Source organism: Papio anubis, chromosome 18 (genome assembly GCF_008728515.1).
Source record: "Papio anubis isolate 15944 chromosome 18, Panubis1.0, whole genome shotgun sequence".
Taxonomy (NCBI): domain Eukaryota; kingdom Metazoa; phylum Chordata; class Mammalia; order Primates; family Cercopithecidae; genus Papio; species Papio anubis.
The window spans coordinates 69,633,947-69,661,412 of record NC_044993.1 but is presented as its reverse complement, the minus strand read 5'-3'; the positions used below and the strand labels follow the sequence as shown (position 1 = coordinate 69,661,412).

Here is a 27,466-nt window from a genome sequence, read left to right as displayed (position 1 = left end):
GGGTTTCACCATGTTGGCCAGGCTGGTCTCGAACTTCTGAGCTCAGGTGATCTGCCTGCCTCAGCCTCCCAAAGTGCTGGGATTGTAAGTGTGAGCCACCGCACCCGGCCGGGAACTGGAGATTTCTGGTTAAATCACCCCACCAAGACCACGGAGTTCTTTCTTCACACTTACTGGTTTTGCAGGAGCGAACCAGCCAAATTTAAGGGGTTTCCTGGAGACTAAGCAGACAGCAGCTAGTTCCTGGAATTGACAAGCCCTGTGCTGGGCCTGACATCTCCCAGTGATGGCTAACATGTATTGGGAGCATACTGCATCTACTCATCACAGCAGCCTCAGAAAAGAGATGTTCTTCTTCACCATTCAGATTAAGAACCCAGAGGGGATTGGGGAGCCCACATCAGAGTTCTTCGTGGGAGCAACATGCAGAAATCTCTCAAAAACGCCGGGCACGGCCGGGCGCGGTGGCTCACGCCTGTAATCCCAGCACTTTGGGAGGCCGAGACGGGTGGATCACGAGGTCAGGAGATCAAGACCATCCTGGCGAACACGGTGAAACCCCGTCTCTACTAAAAAATACAAAAAACTAGCCGGGCGAGATAGCGGGCGCCTGTAGTCCCAGCTACTCGGGAGGCTGAGGCAGGAGAATGGCGTGAACCCGGGAGGTGGAGCTTGCAGTGAGCTGAGATCCGGCCACTGCACTCCAGCCTGGGCGGCAGAGCGAGACTCCGTCTCAAAAAAAAACAAAAAACAAAAAAAAACCGCCGGGCACGGTGGCTCATGCCTGTAATCCCAGCACTTCGAGAGACTAAGGCGTGCAGATCCCAAGGTCAGGAGTTCAAGACCAGCCTGGCCAACATGGTGAAACCCTGTCTCTATTAAAAATACAAAAAACATTAGCCAAGCATGATGGTGGGCACCTGTAGTCCCAGCTACTCAGGAGGCTTAGGCAGGAGAATAGCTTGAACCCGGGAGGCGGAAGTTGCAGTGAGCTGATATTGCACCACTGCCTTCTAGCCTGGGCAACAGAACGAGGCTCTGTCTCATAAATAAATAAATAAATACATCTCTTAAAAAGACCCTCAAGGGTGAAGTTGCTTCTGGTCAAGTCTCCCTCATGGCACAGAGTCGTCTGATTTCTCTGGTCATTTGGTTCAGGTCTGTCTCCCCTGCTGGGGCTGTTCTCCATTTATCCACACTGTGGCACAGGGCTTGGCATCCTGCAAGCACTCAATAAATAGAATGAAAGGAAATTTTTTTTTTTGAGACAGAGTCTCACTCTGTTGCCCAGGCTGGAGTGCAGTGGCACGATCTCAGCTCACTGCAACCTCTGCCTCCCGGGTTCAAGCGATTCTCCTGCGTCAGCCTCTGGAGAAGTTGGGACTATAGGTGCACACCACCACACCCGGCTAATATATATTTTTTTATTTTTAGTAGAGACAGGGTTTCACCATGTTGGCTGGGCTGGTCTTGAACTCCTGACCCCAGGTGATCCACCGGCCTCAGCCTCCCAAAGTGCTGGGATTACAGGCGTGAGCCACCACACCTATCCTCAATAAACATTTTAAAAATATTATTATTATTATTTTTGCTCGGTCCCCCATGCTGGAGTGCAGTGACGCTATCTCGGCTCACTGCAACCTCTGCCTCCTGAGTTCAAGCAATTCTCCTGCCTCAGCCTCCTGAGTAGCTGGGATTACAAGCACGCGCCACCATGCCCGGCTAATTTTTGTATTTTTAGTAGGGATGGGGTTTCACCATGTTGGCCAGACTGGTCTCAAACTCCTGACCTAAAGTGATCCTCCCGCCTCAGTCTCCCAAAATGTTGGGATTACAGGCGTGAGCCACCACACCCAGCCAATTTTAAAAAATATAATAGAGATGAGGCGGGAGGTGGGGGTCTCACTATGTTGCCCAGGCTGGTCTCCAACTCCTGGCCTCCAGGGATCCTCCCACTTCGGCCTCCCAAAGTGCTGGGCTTACTGGTATGAGCCACCGCGCCTGGCCGATAAACATTTTTGCTAACAGATTTAAACCAAAGCGTCCTAGGCCGAGGCCTGTGATGGCTCAAGCCTGTAATCCCAGCACTTTGGGAGGTGAGATGGAGTGGGGATCCACTTGCCGAAGGTCCAGGAGGGTGCAGGGAGGTCTCCCACAGCCCCAACATGGTGAAACCCCCGTCTCTATTAAATACAAAAACTAGCCACAGGCGAGGTGGCGGGCGTCTGTCCCAGCTACTCAGGCAGGCATGGAAAATGGCATGGCTTCCGGGAGGCAGGAGCTTACAGTGAGCTGAGATCCGGCCACTGCACTCCCAGCCTAGGCTTGGCACAAACGAGACTCATCTCAAAAAAAAAAACTAGCGTCTCCTGGCCACCTTTTTCTCCGCCTCGGCCCCCTCCCCCGCCCACCGGGCTGCAACTCTGCCTGCCTGAGTTCGGATGCGGTCAGCTGCAGGGCAGCGCTCCGGGCTGAAGCGCAGCGATTCCCGCCGCCGGGAGAGGGCGCTCTGTGGGCCTCGGCCTCGGCCCTTCCGGACACCCGCGCAGGTCGCCGGACCCAGAGAGTCGGCCCTTAATAGCCCCCTCCTGGAAGCGCTAGGTCCCGAAGCTGGCCTTCCCCCGGGGCCCATCTCCCGGCTAATGTTTAACCCGGCCACACTCCACAATATCCACACTCAGGAGACCGGGGTGGGGTGAGGGTGGGGGCTGGAGGAAGCCACCTCCAAATCGCCAACTTCCGAGCCTTTGCTCCAGGAAAACGGCCTTCCCACATCCCTTCCAGGTTTCAACCTACAGCTCCTGAGCACCTACTATGTGCCCATTCCCACAATAGGTCATGAGCCCTAATATGTGTCCATTAGACCAAAACATGAGCATCCATTATGAATCCACACCTACTATGTGTGCATTCACTCACAACATCCTGAGCACCTACTATGTGTGCATTCTCTTAAAATACAATGAGAATCGATTGTGTGTCCACATAACCTATGAGCACCTACTATGTGTCCATCTGGGCACCAGGCCATGAGCGCCTACTATGTGCCAAGCCTTGTGCCTGCCACGATGCCTTGTGATCAAGAGCCACGTGCTTCGGGCTCTGGCGGGGACCGCGCCATCAAATGCACCAATGAAGACGGAATTAAAACCGGCGTCAGATGCCTCACCTCTAGGGGATGCTGATTCTGAGGTGCCTTTTTCCGTCTCCTAGACTCCTCAAGGCCAACTCCGCTGGGGAGAGGGGGTGTCCAACAGCAGGAGGGCTGTTTTTTTGAACTACGATTTGCCAGCATACAGCCAGAGCAGCAAGAAGATAACAGGGCGGGGGGCACAGGATTAGCCCAAATAAAACATACTCGAGAACGCGAGTCTGTGGTTAAACAAGAGGCAGAAAACAGCTGGGCCGGGTGCGGGGCTTCTCCCTCGCGTGTATCCGCTCACTGCACTCGCTGCCCTGGCCGCGGGCGCCACACAGGGTGCTGATGTCCAGGAGGGATCTAGACCTCCCGCGGCGCTCGGGCTGGGGACGCAGGTGGTCCCAAATGTTGGGACGAAGCTAGGAACCAAGCGGAAGTCCGGATTGCTCGGCATCGGGGCTCGTCCTTATTCTACCGTGAGGGAAACTGAGACCGAGGGCAAGGCAGGGAGTCGCCCGCCGTCTGACCAGAGTGAGGGGCTGCGCCGGGCCCCGAACCCTGGTTTGCGCCGCACGGCATCGGGATCCGGGGCCTCTGCCCGCCGGGCGCTGCCTGCGCGTTCCTGGAACTGGGCTGGGCGGAGAAATCAGGGCCCGCAGAGAGGCATTCCTGCCGCCTTCTCCGCCGCCCAGGGCCGCAGGGGGGCCTGGCCAAGGTGACCCCGCAGGAGGAGGCGAGGGGTCCCCGCCTGCTCCGCCGCCGCGACCTCCTCCATCTTCCCGGTCTTCGGGGCTTTTCCTCTGGGCCCGCGCGCCTGGCCCCCTCCCCGGGCTTCCCCGAGGGCGGGACATCTTAGGCTCCCCCGCCCCCCAGGCCAGCTCCCGGCCGTGTCCTAGCGCTGCCCTCGGGCCGGGGGCGGGGCCGCGGGGGGGGTGCGTGAGGATGCGGCCGAGGAGGACGCGCGCGGCTCGGCGGCGGCTCGGCGCCCCCCTTCCCTCCCTCGCCCCTCCCTCCCGGTGCCCGCTCCCCGCGGCCGCGCCGCCCTCCCTTCCCCCTCCCTCGGCCCAGCGCCGGCTCCCGCCGCCCCCTCCCCCGACGCGCACGCCCCGCCTGGCAGCTGGCGCCCCGGGCCTGGGGCCGCAGCGGTGAGAGGGGTTTTGCTGGGAGGGCGGGAGCGAGCGAGCGAGCGAGGGGAGGGGTGGAGGCCGCCCCCCGCGCCCCTCCTCCTCGCCCTCCTCCGCGGCCGCCGGGCCCTCCTCCCGCCGCCTCCCTCCTCCCTCCTCCCGCCCGCCCGCCCTCCCTCTAAGACATCCCCGCACGGCCGGGCCGCCGCGGCCACCTTCCCTGCCCGAGCTGCAGATGTGGCGGAGCGGCCGGGCGCCGGGCGGCCGTGCCAGGGGAGCCCGCGCCCCGTGAGCCTCGCGTCCCGGCCCCCGCCCGCCCCGGCCCCTCCCCTGCTCGGCTCCCCGCGCCCCTCGACCGCCGGAGCCCGCAGCCCGGAGCCCGACCGCCCCCGCCGCCGAGGTAGGAAGCCCCCTGGGCGTCGCGCCGTGGGGACCGGGCCGGGGTGGGGGTGAGGGCGCGCCTGTCGCGCCGGGGCTGCGGGGCCCGAGGGTCGCCTCCCCCGCTCGCGTCCGCGCCCCGGGCCATTGTGAGCCCTCGCCGAGGCCCCCGCGTTCGCTCGCTCGCTGGCTCGCGCGCTCCCTCCCTCGCCGGCTCCCCGGCCGGGTCCCTCGAGCTCTCGGTCTTTCTTCTCCCTCCTTCCCTCCCTCCGTCTGGAGGCCGGGCTGAGCAGCGGCCGGGCCCGGGGCGGGCGCAAACTTCAGCTGGGAAGTTGGGCGGTCGCGGTGGTGGGCGTGCGGCGAGGTGAGAGGGGGGCACCCGGAGCCTGGGCATGAAGTTGTCCGGGGCAGCCGCCCCGCCTCTCGGCCGCGCCAGGGCTGCTTCTAGGAAGGGCTTTGGAAGCTGCCTCTTCCCTTGGCCAGGAAAGTCTCCCTCCTGCTGCCCCTCGCAAGCCCGGGTCCTTCCTTGGACCTCCGGAAGGGTCGTCCCTGGGGGGTCAGGACTGGGGGTTGGGGACAAGTCCGGCACTTGTTTCTCCCCTGCCGTCAGGGTGGAGGCAGGCAAGGGGCCTGGCAGGGAGGAGATGGCAGGGGGGTCCACACTCGCCGGCGGGCGGGTCTGGAGCGGGTGGAGGAGGGGGTGAGGCAGGTGCATCCCGAGGGAGGAGAAGCACGCAAGGCTTCCCCGCTGGCCCCCTGGGATGGGGCTGGAATCCAGGCTGGCACCTGGAGGCCTTGGCATGCTGCCCTGCCCAGCAGGGTACTCGGGCCACAGCAGGGCAGCGTGCAGCCTGTCTGCCTGTCCAGGAGGGCCCGCCCAGCCTGGCCAGAGGGTGGCCGGGAAGCAATGGTTTCAAGGAGTTGCCCAGCCCTGCCCTGGGGCCTGGGAAGCTGGAAGGGATGCTGGGAGGGGCCCTGGGCCCCCAGCCATCACAGCCCAGGATCTTGGCTCTAGAGGGAACGCTTGACACTGAAGGGGCAGCCAGGCCGGCTGGGGACCTGGCCAAGGCCTGGGCTTGGTCTGGGCCATGGTTCTCGGAGGCTGGCACCCTGGGTAGTAGGCCGCCATCCTGCGTGTCCTGGCATCCTGGAGGGAAGGTGGGGCCAGCCTGTGGCTGGGGAGGAAGCCCAGAGACACTGTGCTTGGGAGGGCCTTCCAGCCCCCAGGCTCAGGGGAGGGGAAACTGGCCCCTTGGGTCACCCCTCCCCAAGCCCCTTTCTGGTGCCACAGGGCCACAGCTGTCCAGACCCAGCCCACACACCCCTCCCGGGTGACCTCGGACCTCCCCCTCTGCTTCTCCTTCTCCCCAGAGCCCAGGCTGGGCCTCCTAGCTGGCCTGGCCTGCACAGGGGGAGGGCTGCACCTGGGAGGCCCCTACCGGGATGCCCCTTGCCAAGCTCCAGCCTGGCCCATTTTACCACCCACCTCCAACTCAGCTTGGCCCTGTCTGCAGCCAGCCAAGCAGGAGACAGTGCCAGGGACTTGGGACGGTGTTTTGCGGGTTGTGCGGACCCCTCAGAAGGAACCCTGTTTTTCTTAACCTTTTCTCCTCCCCCTCCTTTCCGGAGCTGCCATTAGCGCTGACCCCCTGACCCCCTGTGCCTGCCCGCCCTTCCCTGTCTGTGACCTTTGACCCTTGGTGTTAAATCCCTCCAGCTGGGGCTCTTCGGCCCCTGAGTGACCCTGGCCCAGGCCCCCTGGGGAGTTCTCTCCTTGCTCCTGGCTCTCTACACAGGGACACCTGCCAGTCCCTCCCTCACCAATGGGGAGGGGGTGCCCTGGGAAGCCAGACAGTGAGTCACCCCACTTCCAGGCACCGCTGCTTTTGGGGTCAGTGGCTTCTGGAGCTTGGCTGGAGCCCGGTCACAGCCTGGAGGGTGACCGGGGAAAGCCCCTGGCCTGGGAGTCTCCTGCCCTGGGTTCAACAGTCTTGGCTCGACCACCAACTTCCAGTGGGCCTTGGGTCAGGCTCTTCCCCTCTCCTGGCCTCGTCTGTGAAACCAAGGGGTCAGACCAGGTGAGCTCCCGGAGTCCATGGGAAGCCTGGGTGGAGGGGGGTCAGGGGGAGGGAGAGGGTGTAAGTCCAACAAAAGCCAACTCTCAATTATCCGAGGGTGGAGCCCCGATGAATAACTGGATGCCACAGACATCCCAAAACCTCATCGCAAACAATCGTGTGAACCGCGTCCCCCCAAAGCTTTTGTTTCTGAGAAACCCAGCTGCGACTGGGTAGCCACAGCGATTTCTTCCCCCGCCTGGGCTCCACTCGCAGGGGGGACAAGTAGAGGGCTGAGAGTGAACAGGCCAGGCAGGGAAGACAAAGGTCTCCCAGGGCCCCTTCTCGGGGCCTGGAGGGAGGCCTGGACCCCATTTCCAAGGCTCCCACTCTCCCCTCCACCCTCCTTCCCGGCCTGGCCTTGGCCCTGGGCGGTGGGAGTGTCTCCTCACCACCTAATCCTCTCAGGGTCTGGGCAGCCGGATAGGAGGAAGAATGTGTTTTCCCGGCCACAATTTCCCATGTGTATTTCTAGCCACCCGCTCCGCTTGCCTGGAATCTGAATTCCCCACCTGGACCAGGGGGTGAGGGCCAGTGCCGGCCGGGGTTTGGAGCAATCTCTGGGTGAGGGAGGGTGGCGACAGCTGTGACTGGGGGCCCAGATGTGGAGCTCTTCGGGGGGCATCTGGGGTGGGGCTCCCGGGGAGGCAGTGCTGGGGGTCGCCTGGCCTGCCCTCCAGCCCCAGAGGCTGCCTCTCAGCGGGGAGGTCCAGGAGGCTCCGGCACCCAAGGAGGAAATTGATTCCATGGGAGAGGCCCTGTGCTGGGTGGAATTGGGGTGGGGGCGGCTGCAGAGAAAAGTGTCCCCTGAATCCTTTCCTCTCTTCAAGGCTATAATTGTTACTTTATTTCACAGCAGGTGACAGGCCAGAGGGGAACCCCAGAAGATCCTGGGTGGTCTTCCCCTCACCCAGATTAATGCTCTTCCCAGGGGTCGGGGGCATCCTGGGCTTGGCGGGTTTGTGTATTGAGCAGTAAGAGACCCTCTCCCCACTGGCTAGGGCATCTCTGGGACTAGCCAGAAAGATGCTCTCCACCCTCTGCCTAAGTTGCCTCCTTTCCCAGGGGCTGTGAAAGGGTCCACAAAGATGGGTTGAGGCCCTGATGTGGATGTGTGTCTGGGGGTTCACGTCCCTGGGAACACGTGCCCTGCCCCAGCCTGTTGCCATCCCTGGGTGTGGGGACCACAGCCCTAGCGAGTCTCCCGGGACACATCTGCCTCTCCGTGGTTTCTGAGGTGGCCGCCTCTGCCCCACCCTGGTGAATTCGAAGTCAGGCGTGGCTGGGGGCGGGGACTTCGAGCTTCCAACAAGCACCTCTAGTACTCTGCTGGGGGGCCAGGGTGGGGGGCACTGCTTTGATCCCAGGAACTGGAGAGGGATCATGGTGATGATGGTGGTGGGGTCTGCAGGGCACAGCCTGGAGGAGACCCACATTTCTCTCTTGGCTCTGGCTTAGCCCTGGGTGAGGCTGGGCAGACACAGAGGCCTCGTACTCGACTTCCACTCCCCAACTCCCCTAGATGGGCTAGAGGGTTCTGGTTAGCTGGGGGCCAGGCTGAGTGGGCCTGGGGGGCACAGAGATGGGAAGTGATTCCAGCTGAGAGGTGGGGGCTTCCCATCTGCTCCAGTGGCCCCTGGTGGGGGATGGGCTGGGGCTGACACTCTTCCAGTTCAGTGGCTGGGGGGCGGGTGACTTGGGCTCCTTGTGCCCTTTGTCTTCGGTGCCGGAGAGGCCAGGTAGTGCCCACCATGGGGAGGGGCCGGCCTGTGAGTGTCACATGTGCGTGCACACGGACTCCAGCCTTGGCAGATGGCTGCCGGGGGAGGGGACGCAGACCCAGCCCTGGCCCCTTCCTCCAGTCATGGCCAAGGGCGGGTGGGAAGCCGGCAGAGGCCCCAGGAGACCGCTGAGTGGACTGAGTCAACCCTCGGCCGTGCGCCTCCGGAAAACAGTCCTGCCCATCACATAGAGGGTCCCCAGCGTTGGCGCAGCACGCACCCAGGGCAGCCTCGCCGGGACCCTGGGAGTCAAGAGGTCGGAGGGTGGTAGGGGGAAACTGAGGCTCTGAGACATTTGAGGGTTTAGTCCAAGGTTACTCTCGATCAGGGAAGGACAGAGGGGAACTGGAGTCTAGGGCAGTCTGACCCTGACCCCTGAAATGTCGGTTCAGCCTGGGAATTCCCCCAGCTCCTCTCCTGCCCTCACGTCCACTGCAAGGGCATGATGGGGGCCGATGTGTCTGGAAGAAACCTCTCCCCTTCCCCGCAACGTCTGCCTGGGGCTGTCTAGCAAGTCCCGGCCTGCCTGGGCCAGTTCTCCTCTGGGCCACTCCCACCTTCATCCAGAGCCCCCATTCCCCACCCCAACTTCCAGGCAGACTGACTCTGAGCTGGGATGTCCCCTCCCCACAAGGCTGTAGGGGCCTCCATTGTCCTCCCTATTCTGAAGTCCCTCCAACCCTGTGCTGGTGCTCATCTCCCTGCCAGCCGCGCCCTCCCCCAGCACCCCCCAGGACACCTGGTGATCACCCTGCTTGGTTCTAGGGACACTGGAGCCACCAGGCCTGGCAGATCCTGCCAGTGGGTATGCCCCTTTGGAAGGAAAAGGACCTCGATGGCTTTGGAGGCTGTCCCTGGCTTCTGCACTTGCTTTCTTGCAGAGTGGGCGAGCAGAGAGGGGTGGGTGGCTGGGGAGGAGGGCATGGGCTGGAGTCTGGTGTGTGCGGTGCCCTGCTGGGCCTGTTCTTGCCCAGCTGTTCTGGAGCTGGGGACCATGGCTGGGCGGGCGCGGCAGGAGATGGAGCTGGGGGGGAACTGGGCCCTTCCCACCATCCGCTGGTCAGGGCGGTTCCCAGGGGCCACCCCACCCTTGTCCAGTTCTGTTCCTGGGTCCCTTGCCGGGGACAGGGAGGAAGTCTGTGTCAGGAGACCAGCCCCTGCTTCTAGCCTTGACCTTGGGCAAGTCACATTCCTCTTTAGGCGCAAACCCCCCCATACCTACCCCTCCCCTCCTCACCTGGGGCTAAGGGTGGGAATGTCTGTCGAGTGAGTGAATACATGAATGAGATGGACTCATTCGCAGAGTGCCAGGTATTGGGATATGTGAAGGGCAGGTGCCACTGTGCCACGTAAGGTGAGTGGTTAGGGTGTGGCAGCTTTGGCTGTCCTCTCGGCAGGCCCCCTCCTATGGATGGGGAAACCCAGGCCTAGTTTTCTCATTCTGGGTTCCCTGCCCCACTGCCCAATTCACTCTGGTGGAAGGGGTGGGCTCTGTGCCAGGGGCCATGGGAACCAGGGCAGGGGTCTGCTGGTGAGGCCTTCTCTTCAGTAGCCACAGCGGGTTTGGATGTGCCCGGCGTCCCAGACGTATCCCGGCCCACTCCCAGACTCCCTTCTTGGAAGGAGGCTCTGGATGCCAGGGCCAGGGGGAGGTCTGGGGCTGAAAGTCAGGGCTGTGTGTACACGACACTGTGAACAGGTGACATTGTGGCTTCAGTGATGCATTGGCAAGGTCTTGGCCCCGGGACGGCCTGCCTCCAGCTGGGGTGGACAGAGACAAGTCTTTGCCCAGCAGGCCCTTGGGTACCTGGACTCAGAGCCCATGTGCAGCTCCAGAGACCGAGGTTGGGGAGGGTGAACCACGGAGCACTTGGTGGAGGAGGGGGCAGAAGGGGATGGTGGCTGGAGGAGAACAGGGGGTGTGGATGGTGGTGAGGGAGGAGCTGGCCCCTGGGAGCATCAGGTTCCCAGGAGGCAGGGGATCCTGAGGAAGGGGGGTGCCAAAGGAGAGGGCCTGGGGCAGGAGGCTCTGGACTGAGAGGGCAGGTGGCACTCTTCTATGTAGAGCATTCTGTGGCTCCCCAGTGCCCTCTTGGTTCTGTCCCAGCCTCTCTGAGGTGCCTCTTTCTTTCCTGCCTCCTCTACTCCATGACTGGCAGGGTCACTGCAGGTCAGCCGGGCCATGCCTCTGGGCCTCTGTGGCACTGGGCTTTGGGGTCTGGAGGCAAACCTAGCTGTGCTCCTTGCCGGCTCTGTGATGGCGGCAGGTTTCCCCACATGGAAAATGGGGAAAATGGCATCCATTCACGGGGTCGTCACGGTGATGGACGGTGTGCAGCAGGCTTGCTAACTGGGCGCCGGCCTGCAGGGCTTCTGCTACCCCAAGGCTCTTCACCCCATGTCCATGAAGCTGACTCGGATCTGTGCCCGACCCCCTGCAGGAGCAGCCGCCCCAACACTGTTCCTCCCACCCCACCCTGGTCGGGACACCCTCAAGGTCCAGTTCGATCTAGCAGGGCCTGGCGTTGGAATGCATGAATGCGTGGGTTGGAGAACCGAGGCAGGAGGGCAGGCCAAGGTCCACCGCCTGCCTTACCCACTGCTGCTCTCAGAGTTGGCGGGTGCCGTTCCCAGTGGACCTGGTGCCTGGACCCGGGCAGGGGAGGCGTGGGCCATGGGCATGTCCCCAACCCCCCAGGACTTAGGAGCTCCTCACGGGATCTGCCTGCAGCCAGGCGTGGCTTGGGAGGCACGGTGTTTCCCTCCCTCTGGGGACCAGGCCTCATCCCTGCTGTCCCCTGTAAGCCAAGGCTCCTGAGTCCTGGCCCCAACGGTGGGGCCAGGGGTTACTGTCATTTCCTATGTGTGCTGCATTTGTGCACAGGTGTCTGTACATCCGGGGGTGCTGTGGGGGCCTATTCACGTCCTGTGTGACACTGGTCCATCCCTTTGCTGGCCCCAGATAGCTCTGGCTGGGTCCGCCGAGAACGGCAGTGCTGCCTGGCAAGGCCTGGGCTGCCCGTGCCCCAGCCTGGCTGGGCGTGCATCCCTGTCTCGCTCCCTGGTGCCAGCCCCTCCCAGGGATTTGGGTGGCAGGGCCCAGTGCTCTGGTCCCCTCCCTCCCAGTCTGGGTGGGTGGGCAGGTATGGGGGCTGTGGAGCAGGCTTTCCTCTGACTGGGGCCCAGGTGCAGGCGGTGCTCATAGCTCCAAGCACCCCCACAAAGCTGGGCAGACAGGAAAATACCAGACATAGTTGTACAAAGGTGCAGCAGCGGGCAGGCAGCGGGGGGTGGAGGCCGCTGCAGCGGGGGCCCGGAGCCACCAGGATGGGGAGGCCTTTGTGCCAGGCCGGCCCTGCAGCTGGACTGCCATGGCCATCTGTGTGAGTGTGCGTGTGTGTGCTGGGGCTCCCAGAGCCCGGTGTCGCCCTCCCTGCTGGCATTGGAGAAGGAAATGCATCTGGTGGGGCATCTCCTAGGAAGCCTGGGCTGGTGTGGGGCAGGGAAGCCCCCGGCGCGTCTTCCAGCTTCAGCTCTGCCTCAATTATCTGGGTGACCTTGGCAGGCCCAAGTTGCTGTTCAGGGCACCCCCGGCCTGGGGCCAGAAACAATAATCCTCAGGGTTACCAGTAGCTGGCACCTTCTTTGTGGCAGGCATGGGAACAAGGCCCTCCCTTGCAGGATGCCCTGAGTCCCAGGGACCATTGCCGTGGTTCCTGTGTTACCTACAACGAAACCAAGGCTCAGAGACAGCAGGGCCCTTCTGAGTTCCCACAGCCAGGGGTGGCACAGGGGGCTGTAACCAGGCAGCCTGGCCCTGGGGCACACTCTGTGAGCATGCAGAAATGGGATCCCTGGCACATCCCATCTTCAGGTGCTTTCCCAAGGACCCCATGGCAGAGAGCAGAGGTCAGCCCTGGCTGGGTCACCTGGGGCCGCTTGTGTTCCCACTTCGGGGGGTCTGCCCTCCTAAAAGGTCTGGGGGTGTTGGCTGAGTGCCCCGTCTTGGGAGGGGAGGGGCTGCCTACTGAACCAAAGGTTCCCAGGGACGGTGAACCCCCCACTCCTCCCGGAAGTGCCGCCTGCCCTGGCTCCTCTCCTGGGATGTGCTGGGCCAGGCCTCAAGATAAGCTCCTCCCTCCCTAGTCCTGGGCGGAGGCCTCTTTGTGGCCAGCTCCTTCCAGGGTTGATCAGGCCTCCCCGGGGCCTTCTACTGCTCTTTCTTTGATGCAGTTGGGCTCTGCAAGGTGGTTAGGGCAGCTGTGGTCACTCCCCAGGATCGAAGAGGCCTGAGGTTCTTTGAGGGGCACAGGCTTGTTTAGGGTGCACACTGGCTGGCAGGCGACAGAGCCCAGGTTCTCCTGGTTCAGGGTGAGACTGCAGTGTCTGTGGGCATAGAAGGTATGGCCAGTCCCCACTCAGCTGCCCTCACAGCAATAGACAGGCCAAAGACTGCGGACTCATGCATACTGGCGACCATTCATTCAGCACGTTTTAAGCACCTACTATGTGCCAGACACTGTTCTCCGTGCTAAACGTTGCAGACGAATGAGAAGCACTCAATAATGATTGGATATGCAGCACTGCATTGGTTTCTCCCTGAAACCCAGCGTGGGGGTCCTATATAATCCCATTTGGGATGAGGGGAACGAGGCTCAGACCGAAGAGACACACGCAGAGGGAGCAGCAGAGCTGGCTGGGGCCCCAGATTTAGAGGCTGGTTCTGCTGCCTGGTCAGGAACGGGAGTCCTGAGAGGACAAGGCCTCCTGCCTGGGGCCCCCAGCAGGCCCTGCCCCTGCCCTCCAGCCCCTGCTGCTGGGCGGCCAAGGAGGGTGGAGCTCTTGGCCAGAGCAGGGAGCCGCAGCTGGTTCCCAGGAATTCGGGGCTGTGGGGCCGTTTGCTTTGGCAGCAGATCTGCCCTCGGCTCTCCAGGCCTCCTGGTGGGCTCCCCCACCCCAGCCAGCCACTCCAGCGCCCACCCACTGCCTGCTCTGCTGTCCCTTCTAGCCCCACAAATCCCTGGGCCGGGAGGGGGTACCAAACCTGAGCCCCTGGCATAGGAAGGCCCAGTGGTGAACATGGCTTCTGGACTCAGCTGGGGTTGAAACCCAGCTCTGCCACCGACAAGCTGTATGACATTGGACGGGTCACTTCACTCCCCTGAGCCTCAGTTTTTGCATCCGTAAAATGGGGATGAAACAGCACCTGCCTTCATAGGAGAGGCATGCCTGCCCGCAGCTAGCTGTGGGTACTGTCCTCATGCTGTTCGCTCATGGCTTCCGGTTGCAGGTTTGCCACCCACTTATACAGCCTGGGCTGGATGCCTGCCCCTTCAGCCCTCAGTTTCCCCATCTATAAGACCAGATTGCTGAAGTGATGGTTCCAGTAATAGACTCAGGGACACCCACAGACCAGGACTTATTTGACTGGGTGGCGGGGGTGTGGGGACTTCCTCTTGCCCTGTTCAATTAGAGACCATGGGAGCAGGCATGGTGAGGCTCCCTGCCTGTAATCCCTAGCACTTTGGGAGGCAGAGACAGGAGAATGACTTGAGACCAGCCTGGATGACACAATGAGACCCCATCTTGCAAATGAAAATTCAAAGTGTGGTTATGGTGGTGGGTGCACCACCACCATGGGTTAACTACTCCTGGAGACTAAGGCAGGACAATCTCTTGAGCCTGGACTGCAGTTAGCAGCTATGATCACCACCACTGCACTCCAGCCTGGGAGATTCAGAGCAAGACTCTGTCTCTTAAAAACTCTAACTAGGCGGTGGTGGCTCAAGCCTGCCATCCCAGCACTTTGGGAGGCAGAGATGGAGGCGGATGAAAGGTCAGAGTCAAGACCATCCTGGCTAACACAGTGAGAACCCTGTCTCTAAAAAAAAAATAAAAAAACCAGCTGAGGTGTGAGCCTGTAGTCAGCTACTCAGGAGGCTAAGGGCAGGAGGGAATGGCTGAAGCCAGGAGGCCCGAGACTTGCAGTGAGCTGAGATCAGCCCTGCACTCCAGCCTGGGTGACAGAAACCAGACTCTGTGCAAAAAGGCTAGCCCAGACCCGGGTAAAGCCAAGCCTGTAACCCCAGCAGCTGGGAGGCCCAGGCCAGGTGGATCATGAGGTCAAGGTCCGGAGACCACTCCCCTGGCTAACCGCAGTGAAACTCGTCTCTACCTAAAAATACTTAAGGTAGCCAGGTGTGGTGGGGCAGGCTGTAATTCTAGCTACTCGGGAGGCTGAGGCAGGAGAATAAAGGGGCAGGGAGGGGCTTGCGAGAGAACCAAGGTCAGTGCCTCCTGCACTCCAACTTGTGACAGAGGAACTCTAAAAAAAAGAATTACAGGCACCTGCCACCATGCCACGGCTAATTTTGTATTTTTAGTAGAGGCAGGGTTTTGCGGTGTTGCGGCCGGGCTGGTCTGGAACTCCTGACCTCAGGTGATCCACCCTGGGCCTCCCAAAGTGCTGGGATTATAGGCATGAGCCAGCGTGCAGGGTCACCCAGCTAATTTTTGTATTTCTTGTAGAAAGGGCATTTTTCCATGTTGCCCAGGCTGGTGTGGAACTCCTGTGCTCAAGGGATTCTCCTGCCTTGGCCTCCCAGTGGGCTGGGCTTACACGCGTGAGCCGGGGCACCTGGCCTAGAAGGAGCTTTATTCAGAGCAGGACCCCAGCCAGCTCCCTATTAGCCTGGTGATCTCAAGCCTCAGTTTCCCCATCTATGAGACCGGTAAAATGACAGCAGCTACTTCCAGGCAGGGTTGTAGAGGGCTCAGTGAATCCATAGACAGATGGGCCTGACACGTGGTCAGTATCTAATGGTCCTTTACCCCCGTCTCTGGTGTATGACCCACCCCAGGCCAAGGGGCCCTGGAAGAGGCTGTCTTTTCCGGGCCTTAGTTTCCCTTAGTGCGCTGGGCCGCCCCGTGCTTCCCAGTAGGGAGGGTGGGGACAGCAGCAGGCCCCGCCTGCCGGGGCGGGATCCTTGGCTACCTGGCCTGGCTGGGACGGCTTGGGGGCCGGGTGGCTCGCCAGCGCTGCAGCTGGGGGCCGTCTGCTCGGGCTGTCGGCGGGCACACAATAGCAGCCATTGTCTCGGGCCGGGGCGGCGGGGGGCCCGCCCAGCCCACCCTCCGGGTGACCCCCGCCCTTGGGGGGTGGGGAGGGCCGGGCGCGGTCCCCCGAAACCCCCGCCGCCCCGGTGGTCCCCGCGGCCGCCCCCGCGCGCTTCCTCCCTGGCCGCAGCCGCTTCCTCCCGCTCGCCCCGCTCTAATTAGTTCCTTTTGGAGCTGGAGGAGCCGCGCAGCGCCAGGTCCGCTACCACCGCGGCGGCCCCCACCCCTCACCCCAATCCCCGGGCCCTTGAGTGTGGGGGCGCCGCACTGGGCGCATCTCTGGCTAGGCGCTCGAGAGACGCGGCCCTGGGCTCTGTGCACCCTCCACGCCGCGCCGTCCCACCAGGGGGGAAACTGAGGCACGGAAGGCTCTACCAGGAGGCGCAGAGGGGCGTGGGGCCAGCGGGCCTTGCGCTGGGCCCGGGGAGCGTCCACGGGGTGCTCCCACCTAACCGACAGCCTGCTCCTGCCCTGGGGACCCCACAATAATTAGCGCCCGGGCCTCCGGCTGAGCTTGTCCAGAGCCAGGCTGTCGGCCTCACCGCTGGGGAGGGCCACGGCCACCCGCTCATGGGCATTCACTCAGGATTCCTGCAGCCCGTTGCTCCCCGCTCTGGGCCTCCGAGGCTTTCAGGAGAGCAGGAACCTGGCTCTCGCCTGCCCCCTTCACCCAGCCGGGAACAAAGCGCAGAGCAGAGTCCAGAACTGGCTGCTGCCGGTCGCGGCGGGGGTGGAAGGGGAGGCTTTAAGGCTGGCCAAGGTCAGAACTGAAGCAGGGTCACAGACCGTCTCCCCTCTGGGGTGGGGCCTCCATAGGAGGAAAAACTCTGGGTGGGGAGGGCCTGGAACGGAGATACTGGGAGGTGTAGGGCCGGGGGCAGCTCCTTCCTTTCCCGGGGGGCAGGGAGGCCGGCCCTGGGCTGGGCTCTGGCGTGCATTGGAATGAACCCCTGCCTCCCTGGCAGGACCCAGTGGCAGGAAGTGTGTAGGGGTGCCCCTGGAGACTGGGCCTGCTGATGAAGGGGGGGTATTGGAGTCCTCCCTCTGGCTTTGGGCTGTGTGGCTGGTCCCACCTGGGGGGACAGGCTCCTCCGGGGGAAGTGTCCCCTGCAGGCCCTAAGAACAAGGTGATTCAGGGCCCCTGGTTCCCCTGAGTTCCCATCTGTCCTGGGAAGGCAGTGGGGCAGGTGCCAAAGGATGCTGCTTGGGTAGCACTGCCAGTGAGTGTCCCCGTCAGCTGGAATTCCCAGTTTCCAAACCATCCTGCCCTTGTGGTCCCCTTCTCCGGAAGGGTGGGGGTGGGGGTGAGGACAGAGGCTGTGGGGAGGCCTGTGGCCCCGGGCCAGCCAAGGGACCAGGCCACCAGCCCTTCCTGGCTCCTGAATTCTTCATCAGCATAAATATTTACTTCCTTCCTCCCCGTCCAGGCTCCCAGCACAGAGGAGCTTTGGGGAGGCTGGACTGCGCCTGTGTCTAAAAATAAACAGGTAGCAGGACGATAGACACACAGATAGACAGATGGAACTGGCAGGGGTTCAGGCAGAGGGCAACTCCCTCTCCAGCCAGAGAAACGGTGGAGGGGATCCGGGTCCATCCATTACTGTCACCCACCCACCTGCTGGCAGGGGTGTGGTCCCTACCCCGCCACATCTCTGGGAGCCCCTGGCCCATGGGTGGCCTGGGAGGCAAATTCAAACCATCTGACAGTTCCAACAGGGGCAGGTCGCAGACCTAGGTCCCACGGCCTAGGGCAGCTGCCCTGTCTCTGATGACACATCCTTGGGAGAGGTGGGCAGCCTCCCTTTGCTGAGACCCCTGTGTCAGCCGTGTTGGGGTGGGGCCTTGGGGTGGTTCCCTAGAAGCAGAGGATCTCCAGTGAAGGGGACCATTTTATGCCCTCATTGCTTTGAGAGTCAGGGCAGAAGGGGAGCTTGCTGGGGCAAATGAATGAGTGGGGGTCAGAACCAAGGAAAGGCTGGATTGAGGCCCCGAGTGGGGATGTGAGGGCTGCCTTCCTGTCCTGCCCTGTGGAAAGCATCTGGGCAGCTCTGCCCACTCACAGGCCATGCTAGTCCCCAGGGAAACACGGGGGCATATCCAAAGTATTTCACCATGTAGTAGTTATGTCCACCATGGCCGCCCTTTGGTATTGAGTAAAGACCCCGATACCGTGAAAGATGGGATCTCACAGTGTGATTATGCGGCAGTTAGATTTTCAAATTGTAATAATCCCAATGAATGAATGCAAGGAAATGTCGTGTTTAACCGCGTGGGAAAAGATTGCTGCTCTGAATGTGAAGTTTGGGTTTAGAATGAAGCGTTGACCTTGTTCTCGGGTCGGTGGATACTGTTAGATCATTTGCATGTGAGAAAAATTATACCAGGTGGGGCAAGGTGTCTCACACCTGTAATTCCAGCACTTTGGGAGGCCAAGGTGGGCAGATCACCCGATGTCAGGAGTTTGAGACCAGCCTGGTGAACATGGTGAAACCCTGTCGCTACTAAAAATGGAAAAATGAGCTGGGTGTGGTGGTGTACGCTTGTAATCCTAGCTACTCAGGAGGCTGAGGCAGGAGAATCACTTGAACCCGGGAGGCAGAGGTTGCAGTGAGCCGAGGTCACGCCACTGCACTCCAGCCTGGGTGACTGAGAGACTCCATTTCCAAAAAGAAAACAAAAATTATACCAGTGAGAAATTCTAACAAAAATGATGAAAATTACAGCATGGGAAGTTATACTAAAGGAATATCATCTCCAGTAAAAAATAACTTTTACTTATTTATAGGTTAACTCTCAGGTAGAGCTGGTCCACTGTGCCAACCCTGCCCCAGCTGGCCTGGCCTGCCCAGGCCAGGCCGCAATCCCCAGCTGCCCCCTGGTGGTGGCCCAGCGCCTTGGGGCTCCCTGGCTTGCGATGCCTCTCCTCCAGGCCTCTGCTGGCTGTGCCCACTTCCTCGGTTTGCCTGGTACATGCTCCCTGGAGGTGAGCGTGGCTGCCTGCTGGCCACCTCGGAGAATGCTCCTTGCCCCCTGACCTGGTTCTAGATCTTTGGGGTCAAACAGGGCGGGCGTCCGGAGCATGGCTCCTGCTCTGTCAGAAATGGCTGTTGGGACTCGGCTAGCCGGTTCCTGGGAGATCTAGCTTGAGGCCTTGAATCTGATAGTTCTGCCACTTCTGAGCGCTAGCAATCTGAGGCGATGCCTCTAAAAGACTCAATTTCACCAAGTGCGGTGGCTCAGGCATGTACTCCCAGCATTTTGGGAGGCCAAGGCAGGAGGATTGCTTGAGGCCAGGAGTTCGAGATCAGTTTGGGCAACATGGTGAGACCCCATTTCTACAAAAAATAATTTTTTTTTTTTTAATTAGCCAGGAGTGTTGCATGCCTGTAGTCCCAGCTACCAGGGAGGCTGAGGTGGGAGGATCGCTTGGGCCTAGGAGGTCGAGGCTGCAGTGAGCTATGATCATGCCACTTGCACTCCAGCCTGAGTGACAGAGCGAGACCCTGTCAGCAAATAAATAAAATTCAGTTTCATGGCAAAATGGAGAACACGAGCTTTGTCTTCCCCAAGAGACTTGTGGGCAGCGGATGTTGAATCTCTGAGGAGGCCGTTGGCTCTCCTCCCATGATAGCTGCCGGCCAGGTCCCTCGGAGGGTCTCCCTACCCAGGAGACAACCTCACCCTGCCCCCTGCTCCTGCTCCTGCTCCTGCTCCTGCTCCTGTCAGACTGTCATGAGTGTAGCCCGAGGAGAAGCCTGGGGTCCCAGGGCCACAGCAGAGCTCCTGTCCTTCCCCAGGTTCCTGCGTGAAGACCAGCTGGGAGCCCATTGCCTGCTGCCACCTCCAACTCCAGCCCCCTCACCATGCACTCCCTGGACGAGCCGCTCGACCTGAAGCTGAGTATCACCAAGCTCCGGGCGGCGAGAGAGAAGCGGGAGAGGACTCTGGGTGTGGTCCGGCCCCGTGCTCTGCACAGGGAGCTGGGCCTGGTGGACGACAGCCCCACGCCTGGCTCTCCGGGGTCCCCGCCCTCAGGTACTGGCCCTGGGCAGGGCAGGGGGACTCAGCCCTGATCCAGCCATGGTGATAGGGAGAATGGCCAAATGTGTCCACCAGCATGTAGCTGCAGCCCCTCTTGGCTTCCAGCTCACGGGAAGCCCACAGGCTTGTCCTTCCATCCGCCCAGAAGTGTATGTCTGGAGGGAGGTGGGAGCTGCGATGCCCACTTCACGTGGCTGGCACATGATGCAAACTGAGGCCTCTGGACAGATCTGGAGGAGTTGGTTGGGCAACCCGGCATTGAGAAGGTGTGGCAGAGGTCCCAGGAGCTGCACCCTGGGCTGTGGGGTGGTGCAGCTGGCCAACCCAGGCGGTAGAGTCTGGGTCTGAGCCCAGCAGGTGTCTCTCAGGGATGCCCAGTGCTCGGGCCCAGGGTGGCGTGCACCACTTCTGCCCTGCCTCCAAGAGCAGATTCACCCGAAAACCAGATTCACCACTTGTCCGAACGTGAAGGCTATGGGAGCAGCCCAGTCCAAACCTGCCACTTTACAGAAGGGAGCACTGAGGCAGGAAGGGGCCTAGGAAAAGCTAGAAAGATTCCTACCTGCCCGTCTGACAGGGACCCAGGGGCCCTGGGTTCGAGTCCTGTTCTGTTATTAACCCTGCGAGCCAGACCATTCCTGTCTGTAAAGCGGGCACTTCCCCCTCCCGGCTCACGGGGGCCAAGCTCTGGTGGCTGGTAAAGGTCAGAGGTGGTGGGCGGTGTCACACACCTGTCAGCTCCATAGGCTGTTCCTCAGATTCCAGGGCTCCCAGTGTGGTCTGGGGGCGTGGCTGGTGTCTGCTCCCAAGGTCACAGTGGGGGTTCAAGGCAGGAGGACCTGGCCCACCAGGACTCTGTGCTCCAGCATTCCCTGAATTGTGCCTCTCCCTTAGGCTTCCTGCTGAACTCCAAGTTCCCTGAGAAGGTGGAGGGACGCTTTTCAGCAGCCCCTCTCGTGGACCTCAGCTTGTCACCACCATCTGGGCTGGACTCCCCCAATGGCAGCAGCTCGCTGTCCCCTGAGCGTCAGGGCAACGGGGACCTGCCTCCAGTGCCCAGTGCCTCGGTAAGGAGGGGTGAGAGTTCCAGAGAGAGGGGTGGACTGGTTTCCTGGGGTTGCCATGACAAAGTACCCCAACACTGAGTGGTTTAAAACAGCAGACATGTTACCCCTCATAGTTCTGGAGGCTGGAGTCTACCTGGAAGGCTCTAGGGGAGAACCTTCCCTGCCTCTCTCCTGCCTTCTGGTGGCTTCTGGCAATGCCTGGCACTCTAGCCTGGTAGCTGCTTCACTCCAGGCTGTGCCCTGTTTTCACATGGCCTTTATCCCTCTGTGTCCAAACCTCTCTCTGCTTTCTCTTATAAAGATGCTAGTCATGGCCGGGCATGGTGGCTGACACCTGTAACCCCAGCACTTTAAGAGGCCAAGGTGGGAAGATCGCTTGAGCCCAGGAGTTCAAAACTAGCCTGGGCAACATAGCAAGACCCCATCTCTATTTATTTTTTTATTTTATTTTATTTTTTTTTTTTGAGACAGAGTCTTGCTCCGTTGCCCAGGCTGGAGTGCAGTGGCCCGGATCTCAGCTCACTGCAACCTCTGTCTCCCAGGTTCAAGCGATTCTCCTGCCTCAGCCTCCCAAGCTGGGACTACAGGTATACACCAGCACACCTGGCTAATTTTGTTTTTTGTTGTTGTTTTTTTGAGACGGAGTCTTGCTCTGTTGCCCAGGCTGGAGTGCAGTGGTGTGATCTTGGCTCACTGCAAGCTCCACCTCCGGGGCTCATGCCATTCTCCTGCCTCAGCCTCCCTAGTAGCTGGGACTACAGGCGCCCGCCACCATGCCTGGCTAATTTTTTTTTTTTTTGTATTTTTAGTAGAGACGGGGTTTCACTGTGTTAGCCAGGATGGTCTCAATCTCCTGACCTCCTGATCCACCCATTACGCCTGGCCTAATTTTGTATTTTTAGTACAGACGGGTTTTACCATGTTGGCCAGGCTGGTCTTGAACTCCTGACCTCAAGTGATCCACCCATCTCGGCCTCCCAAAGTGCTGGGATTACAGGTGTGAGCCACCGCGCCCGGCCTTTTTTTTTTTTTAAACAGAGTCTCACTCCGTCACCCAGGCTGGAGTGCAGTGGCACAATCTTGGCTCACTGCAGCCTCCGCCTCCCAGGTTCATGCAATTATCCTGCCTCAGCCTCCCAAATAGCTGAGATTACAGGCGTATGCCACCACACCTGGCTAATTTTTGTATTTTTAGCAGAAAGGGGGTTTCACCATGTTGGCCAAGCTGGTCTTGAACTCCTGACCTCAAGTAATCCGCCCACCTCGGCCTCCCAAAGTGCTGGGATTACAGGTGTGAGCCACCGCACCTGGCTATATTTTTTTTTTAATTAAGAAAATAAAAATTTAAAAAAGACACCAGTCACTGGATGTAGGGCCCACCCTAATCTAGTGTGACTTCATCTTAACTTGATCACATCTGCAAAGACACTAGTTCCAAATAAGGCCACATGCACAGGTAGGGGCTGGGGAGAAGAGGACCTGAATGTCTCTGTTTGGGGACGCCATTCAATCCACTTTAGATGGGACGGGGGGCTCCGGGCCAGCAGGACCCTGACTAGCTCTCCCCTCGCACCCCAGGACTTCCAGCCACTGCGCTATTTGGATGGTGTCCCCAGCTCCTTCCAGTTCTTCCTGCCCCTGGGCTCTGGGGGGGCCCTGCACCTGCCTGCCTCCTCCTTCCTTACCCCTCCCAAGGACAAGTGCCTCTCGCCAGACCTGCCCCTGCCCAAGCAGCTGGTGTGTCGCTGGGCCAAGGTGAGTGGGGGCCAGGAAGAGTGGTGTGGAGTCCGGGGCAGGTCACCCCGCATAGGCTCAGAACCCTTCCCGGCCCCCACAGTGTAACCAGCTCTTTGAGCTCCTGCAAGACCTGGTGGACCACGTCAACGACTACCATGTCAAGCCCGAGAAGGACGCGGGGTACTGCTGCCACTGGGAGGGCTGTGCCCGCCATGGCCGAGGCTTCAACGCTAGGTGAGGTGGGGTAGAGAGGGGTAGAGGGAGGACTGGGGTCTCCAGTGAGCTGAGCCACACCCCCTGCCCTCCCTGGAGCAGGTACAAGATGCTCATCCACATCCGCACACACACCAATGAGAAACCGCACCGCTGCCCGACCTGTAGCAAGAGCTTCTCCCGCCTGGAGAACCTGAAGATCCACAACCGGTCGCACACAGGTAAGAGGCCGGGGCCGGGCAGCTCGGCCCATGAAGGGGGTGCTCAGCTGAGACTGGCTGGGCAGGTCCCCGGGGGAGGGGACTGTAAGTCGTTCCCAGACCTCAGAGATGAGGGTTGATCTCATCACCCGGGGTCCCTTTTCCAATGCAGTTTGCTGGGGGAAGCGTCCCCTGAGGGTCAGACCCCCACCCAGCACCTGCTCTTGGAGCACCAATGCCATTTCCTGGATCCCGTGGGTATCATCTGACTAATGCCACCTCTGTGATCACAGAGGCCAGGTCGGCTTCACTCCGCACTACAGCCCAGGCCCACAGCAGGACAGCTCTGGCTGTCGTAGCCACAGATGTAATTTTACATTTCCTAATCACTGCATAAAAAACAGCAAGGCCACGCGCGGTGGCTCACGCCTGTAATCCCAGCACTTTGGGAGGCTGAGGCAGGCAGAACATGAGGTCAGGAGATCGAGACCATCCTGGCTAACACGGTGAAACCCCGTCTCTACTAAAAATACAAAAAATTAGCCGGGTGTGGTGGCGGGCGCCTGTGGTCCCAGCTACTCGGGAGGCTGAGGCAGGAGAATGGTGTGAACCTGGGAGGTGGAGCTTGCTGTGAGCCGAGATCAAACCACTGCACTCCAGCCTGGGCGACAGAGCGAGACTCTGTCTCAAAAAAACAAAAACAAAACAAACGCAAAAAGAAATGGGTGAAATTAATTGTAATATGTATTAAATGTAATTAATTAAATGTAATATGATCCCATACATCCAACGTGTTATCAATTCAGTATTAAAGACAAATCGGTGAGATATTGAAGTTCTTCATTTCATGACAAAGCCTCAAGGAGCTGATGTGTATCTTTTTTCCTGGTGTTTATTTCACCCTGGCAGCACATCTCCAGGTGGAGAGCCATGTATCAGGAGGTCAGTTGCTGCATGTGTCCCCCTGCTCTGGCCAGGGCCAGAAGATGCCTGGTGAACCTTGAGCCATTTGTTGAGTGAGGGCAGTGGTACCCAGGCAGCATTCCCTGCGGCCAGGCACACGCTGGGTGCCTTGAGCCAGGATATGATCTCCAAGGCCATGGTTTCTTTTTTTTTCTTAAGACAGACTCACTCTGTCACCCAGGCTGGAGTGCAGTGGCATGATCTCGGCTCACTGCAACCTGCACCTCCCGAGTTCAAGTGATTCTCCTGCCTCAGCCTCCCAGGTAGCTGGGATTACAGGCATCCGCCACCACACCCAGCTAGTTTTCGTATTTTTAGTAGAGATGGGGTTTCACCATGTTGGCCCGGCTGGTCTGGAACTCCTGGCCTCAAGTGATCTACCTGCCTTGGCTTCCCAAAGTGCTGAAATTACAGGCATGAACCCCCGGGCCTGGCCTCCAAGGCCATGTTCTGCTGCTGAAAGGCACACCCTCTGTAGCAGAGGGTGCAGGGCGAGGCCAGTCAGAGCTGGAGTCAACCAGCCTGGCTTTTCAGAAAGCCTCTGTGCCCTACCTGGGGCCAGATCTCATGCCACGTGCCGGGGATGCCCCCTGCCCCCAGAATTGGGGCGTCCGTGCTCCCAGGGAGTGCTTGGCCTGGGGGATGTTGAGTACATGGGGTGAGACCCAGGAAGGGGAGAGACCCCTCACAGCAGCACTGCACTGCACCACCCTGCAGGTGAGAAGCCCTACGTCTGCCCCTATGAGGGCTGCAACAAGCGCTATTCCAACTCCAGTGACCGCTTTAAGCACACGCGCACCCACTACGTGGACAAGCCCTACTACTGCAAGATGCCTGGCTGCCACAAGCGCTACACGGACCCCAGCTCACTGCGCAAGCACATCAAGGCCCACGGCCACTTCGTGTCCCATGAGCAGCAAGAGCTCCTGCAGCTGCGCCCACCCCCCAAGCCGCCACTGCCCGCCCCCGACGGCGGCCCCTATGTCAGTGGGGCCCAGATCATCATCCCCAACCCAGCTGCCCTCTTTGGAGGCCCTGGTCTTCCCGGCCTGCCCCTACCCCTGGCCCCCGGCCCCCTCGACCTCAGTGCCCTGGCCTGTGGCAATGGTGGGGGCAGTGGGGGTGGGGGGGGCATGGGCCCTGGGCTGCCAGGCCCCGTCCTGCCTCTCAATCTGGCCAAGAACCCGCTGCTGCCCTCGCCCTTTGGGGCTGGCGGACTGGGCTTGCCTGTGGTCTCCCTCCTCGCTGGCGCCGCTGGTGGCAAGGCCGAGGGGGAGAAGGGGCGTGGGTCGGTGCCCACCAGGGCCCTGGGCATGGAGGGCCGCAAGACGCCCCTCGAAAGGACGGAGAGCAGCTGCTCCCGGCCAAGCCCCGATGGACTCCCCCTGCTGCCAGGCACCGTGCTGGACCTGTCCACGGGCGTCAACTCGGCAGCCAGCAGCCCAGAGGCACTGGCCCCTGGCTGGGTGGTCATCCCGCCAGGCTCGGTGCTGCTCAAACCGGCTGTGGTGAACTGAGCCCACCCTGCAGACAGCTGTGGTGGCCCCGCCGGCAGCTCCGCGCACTGCCCCCGACGAACGGAAACTCTTCTGTGAAATAGCAATAATGTCCTACTGCCCGGGCAGCCCCAGCCCAGCCCACCGGGGAGCAAGGATGGTGCTAGGTCATTTATGGCTGGCCTCCCAGCCCCCAGGTGGGGACCTGGCCTGTCATGCAGGGAGAGCTGTGCTCCTGGGTGCTGAAGCCTCGCTCCTCTGTGTCCCCCACCACCCGGCCCTCAGCTTCTGCAGGGCTTTCCCCTGCCCGACCTCCTCCTCTTTCCCTCTCCCACCCTGGCACCTCCCTCACCTAGTAACCACCCAGGGCAAGTCGCCCTCTCCCAGCAAAGGGGGCGGGTGAGGTGGTATCTGCCCTCCCTGCTGGCACCAGGCTCCCCCTTCCTGAGGGGAGCCCCCAGGGAGGCCTGCCCTTCCCTCCTAGGCTCACCCAGCCCCTGCCTTGGGGGCTCCTTAGACCCCTTTCCCTCTGACCCTGCTTCCAGAGGGAAAGCAAGACAGACGCAGGCCCTGCAAAGCCCCAGGCAGAAGCGCGCCCCCCAGGACAAGGCGCCTCCCGCTAGTTAGAAGGGAGACCCGCTCCGCAGCTGCCCTCCTCACCCTAGGCCAGGCCGACAGCACCAGACGGGATAGCTGGTCACTCCACCTCTGTACCCCGGGGCCTCCTTCCTTTACCTTTTGGGGCACCCTGGGAGCGTGGGAAGCAGGTCTGAGGGCCCCTGAGCTGGCAAGGGGAGGTGCCAGGCTAGCTGTGGTGCCAGGACACTGAATGGCCTGGGCCCTGGCTCAGGGAGCATGTGGGGCCAGGCCCAGCGCCCTGTCTTCCTCCTTCCACCCCCGCTGGGCCTGGCCTGGGCAGCGCCCCCTGCAGAGGCCTTCGGGTCCTTGGTTCTGTACTAGGAAGGGGAGGCTAGCTGGGGACGACTGACCACAGGCTGGGACACAGCTCCTGGTCTGGGGACTCCAAGTGACAGCATGCAGGGGAGGGGGCTCCCAGTCAGCACTGTGTCGGGAGCTTTCTGGAGGCTGTGGACTGAAGGCCTGAGGGAAGCAGTGGCTGGAGGAGGGCGCGCCGGACCCGTGACACATTGCTTCCTCTGGCTTTTCCCTGTTGGGCTGCTTTCTCAGAGGCACTTCCCCACCCCTAACACCCAGCGGGCCCCCCCCTCCGGTTCTGTGCCACTCAGAGGGACCCTGACAGGGGCCAGAACCACTTAAGGGTGCTGGAGGGCCTTGTACCCCAGTCCCATCCCAGGATGCCCTGGGAGATGGACGCAGCCATGGGCTCCCCCATCCGGGGCCTTTCCCTGCTCCCTCTCCCGCCTGGCAGCTGGGAGTTCTGGTTTCTAGGCCTGCCCTATCACCAGGCCTCGGAGTGGCCAGGCCCTTCCACCTCCCCATCTGTAGAACGAGGCAACTGCCTGGACAGCCTTGGGGTCCTTAGTGACCCTGCAGTTCCTCTGGCAGCTCTGCTGACCCTACCCTCTCCCGGACTGCCCTTCTGTCCCAGAGGGGTCACCCTGACCCGGCCCACCTTGCCTCTGGGCTTCGGACTCCAGCCCTGACAGGGCCCAGCCACACTGGCTCTGCCCCTCGAAGGGGCTATGAGCAAGGTAGGAGGGAGCTGGTCTCCTTTCTTCAGGCCCCACCCAGGCCCTGAGCACCCCCCACCCCTGTGAGGGCCCCAGGCCTTAAGTCCCTGGCGGGGTCATGGGTTTTCGACTTGAGCAGAGCGGAGGAACAGGGCACTGGAAGGCTGACGAGCTCAGCATGCGACTCCGTGACGGACCAGGCTCGGCAGGGCTGGTGTACTTTTTGTGGTTGTCATTGGTTTGTTGTTGCACATTCCAGGATGTCAGTATTTTAACAGGTTCTAAGTGCCTTTCTATTGTAGCTTATGTTTTTCCTCCTCTTGGCTCCATTGCTGTTAGCATAGAGTTTTAAAAAAAGAGATAAGCTAATGACTATAACAATATATTCCTCCATGGGAGAGGAGGTTTATAAAGAAACAATAAAAGTGAGTTGCAAAGATGG

General features: G+C 60.8%; 1 protein-coding gene across 2 annotated transcripts; it reads left to right on the top strand.

Moving 5' to 3' along the window:
* Positions 1-4,622: 4,622 nt before the first annotated feature.
* Positions 4,623-27,466, top strand: GLIS2 (GLIS family zinc finger 2). 2 transcript variants are annotated; one of them, XM_031658524.1, is made up of 7 exons: positions 4,623-4,663; positions 19,453-19,690; positions 20,591-20,763; positions 22,342-22,518; positions 22,601-22,734; positions 22,816-22,934; positions 24,594-27,466. In XM_031658524.1, exons 2-7 carry the CDS (start codon positions 19,519-19,521, stop codon positions 25,391-25,393), a joined length of 1,575 nt encoding a protein of 524 aa, XP_031514384.1. In that variant the 5' UTR covers positions 4,623-4,663; positions 19,453-19,518; the 3' UTR covers positions 25,394-27,466. The 2 variants fall into 2 exon arrangements, with proteins under 2 accessions (XP_031514384.1, XP_031514383.1); XM_031658523.1 differs by lacking the exon at positions 4,623-4,663 and having other exon boundaries at positions 19,101-19,690.

Coding starts and splice junctions, on each gene's coding strand:
- GLIS2 (XM_031658524.1), top strand. CDS start 19,519: ATGCACTCCCTGGACGAGCCGCTCGACCTGAAGCTGAGTATCACCAAG. Junction 19,691..20,590: donor TCCGGGGTCCCCGCCCTCAG/GTACTGGCCCTG, acceptor CCTCTCCCTTAG/GCTTCCTGCTGAACTCCAAG. Junction 22,519..22,600: donor TGGTGTGTCGCTGGGCCAAG/GTGAGTGGGGGC, acceptor CGGCCCCCACAG/TGTAACCAGCTCTTTGAGCT.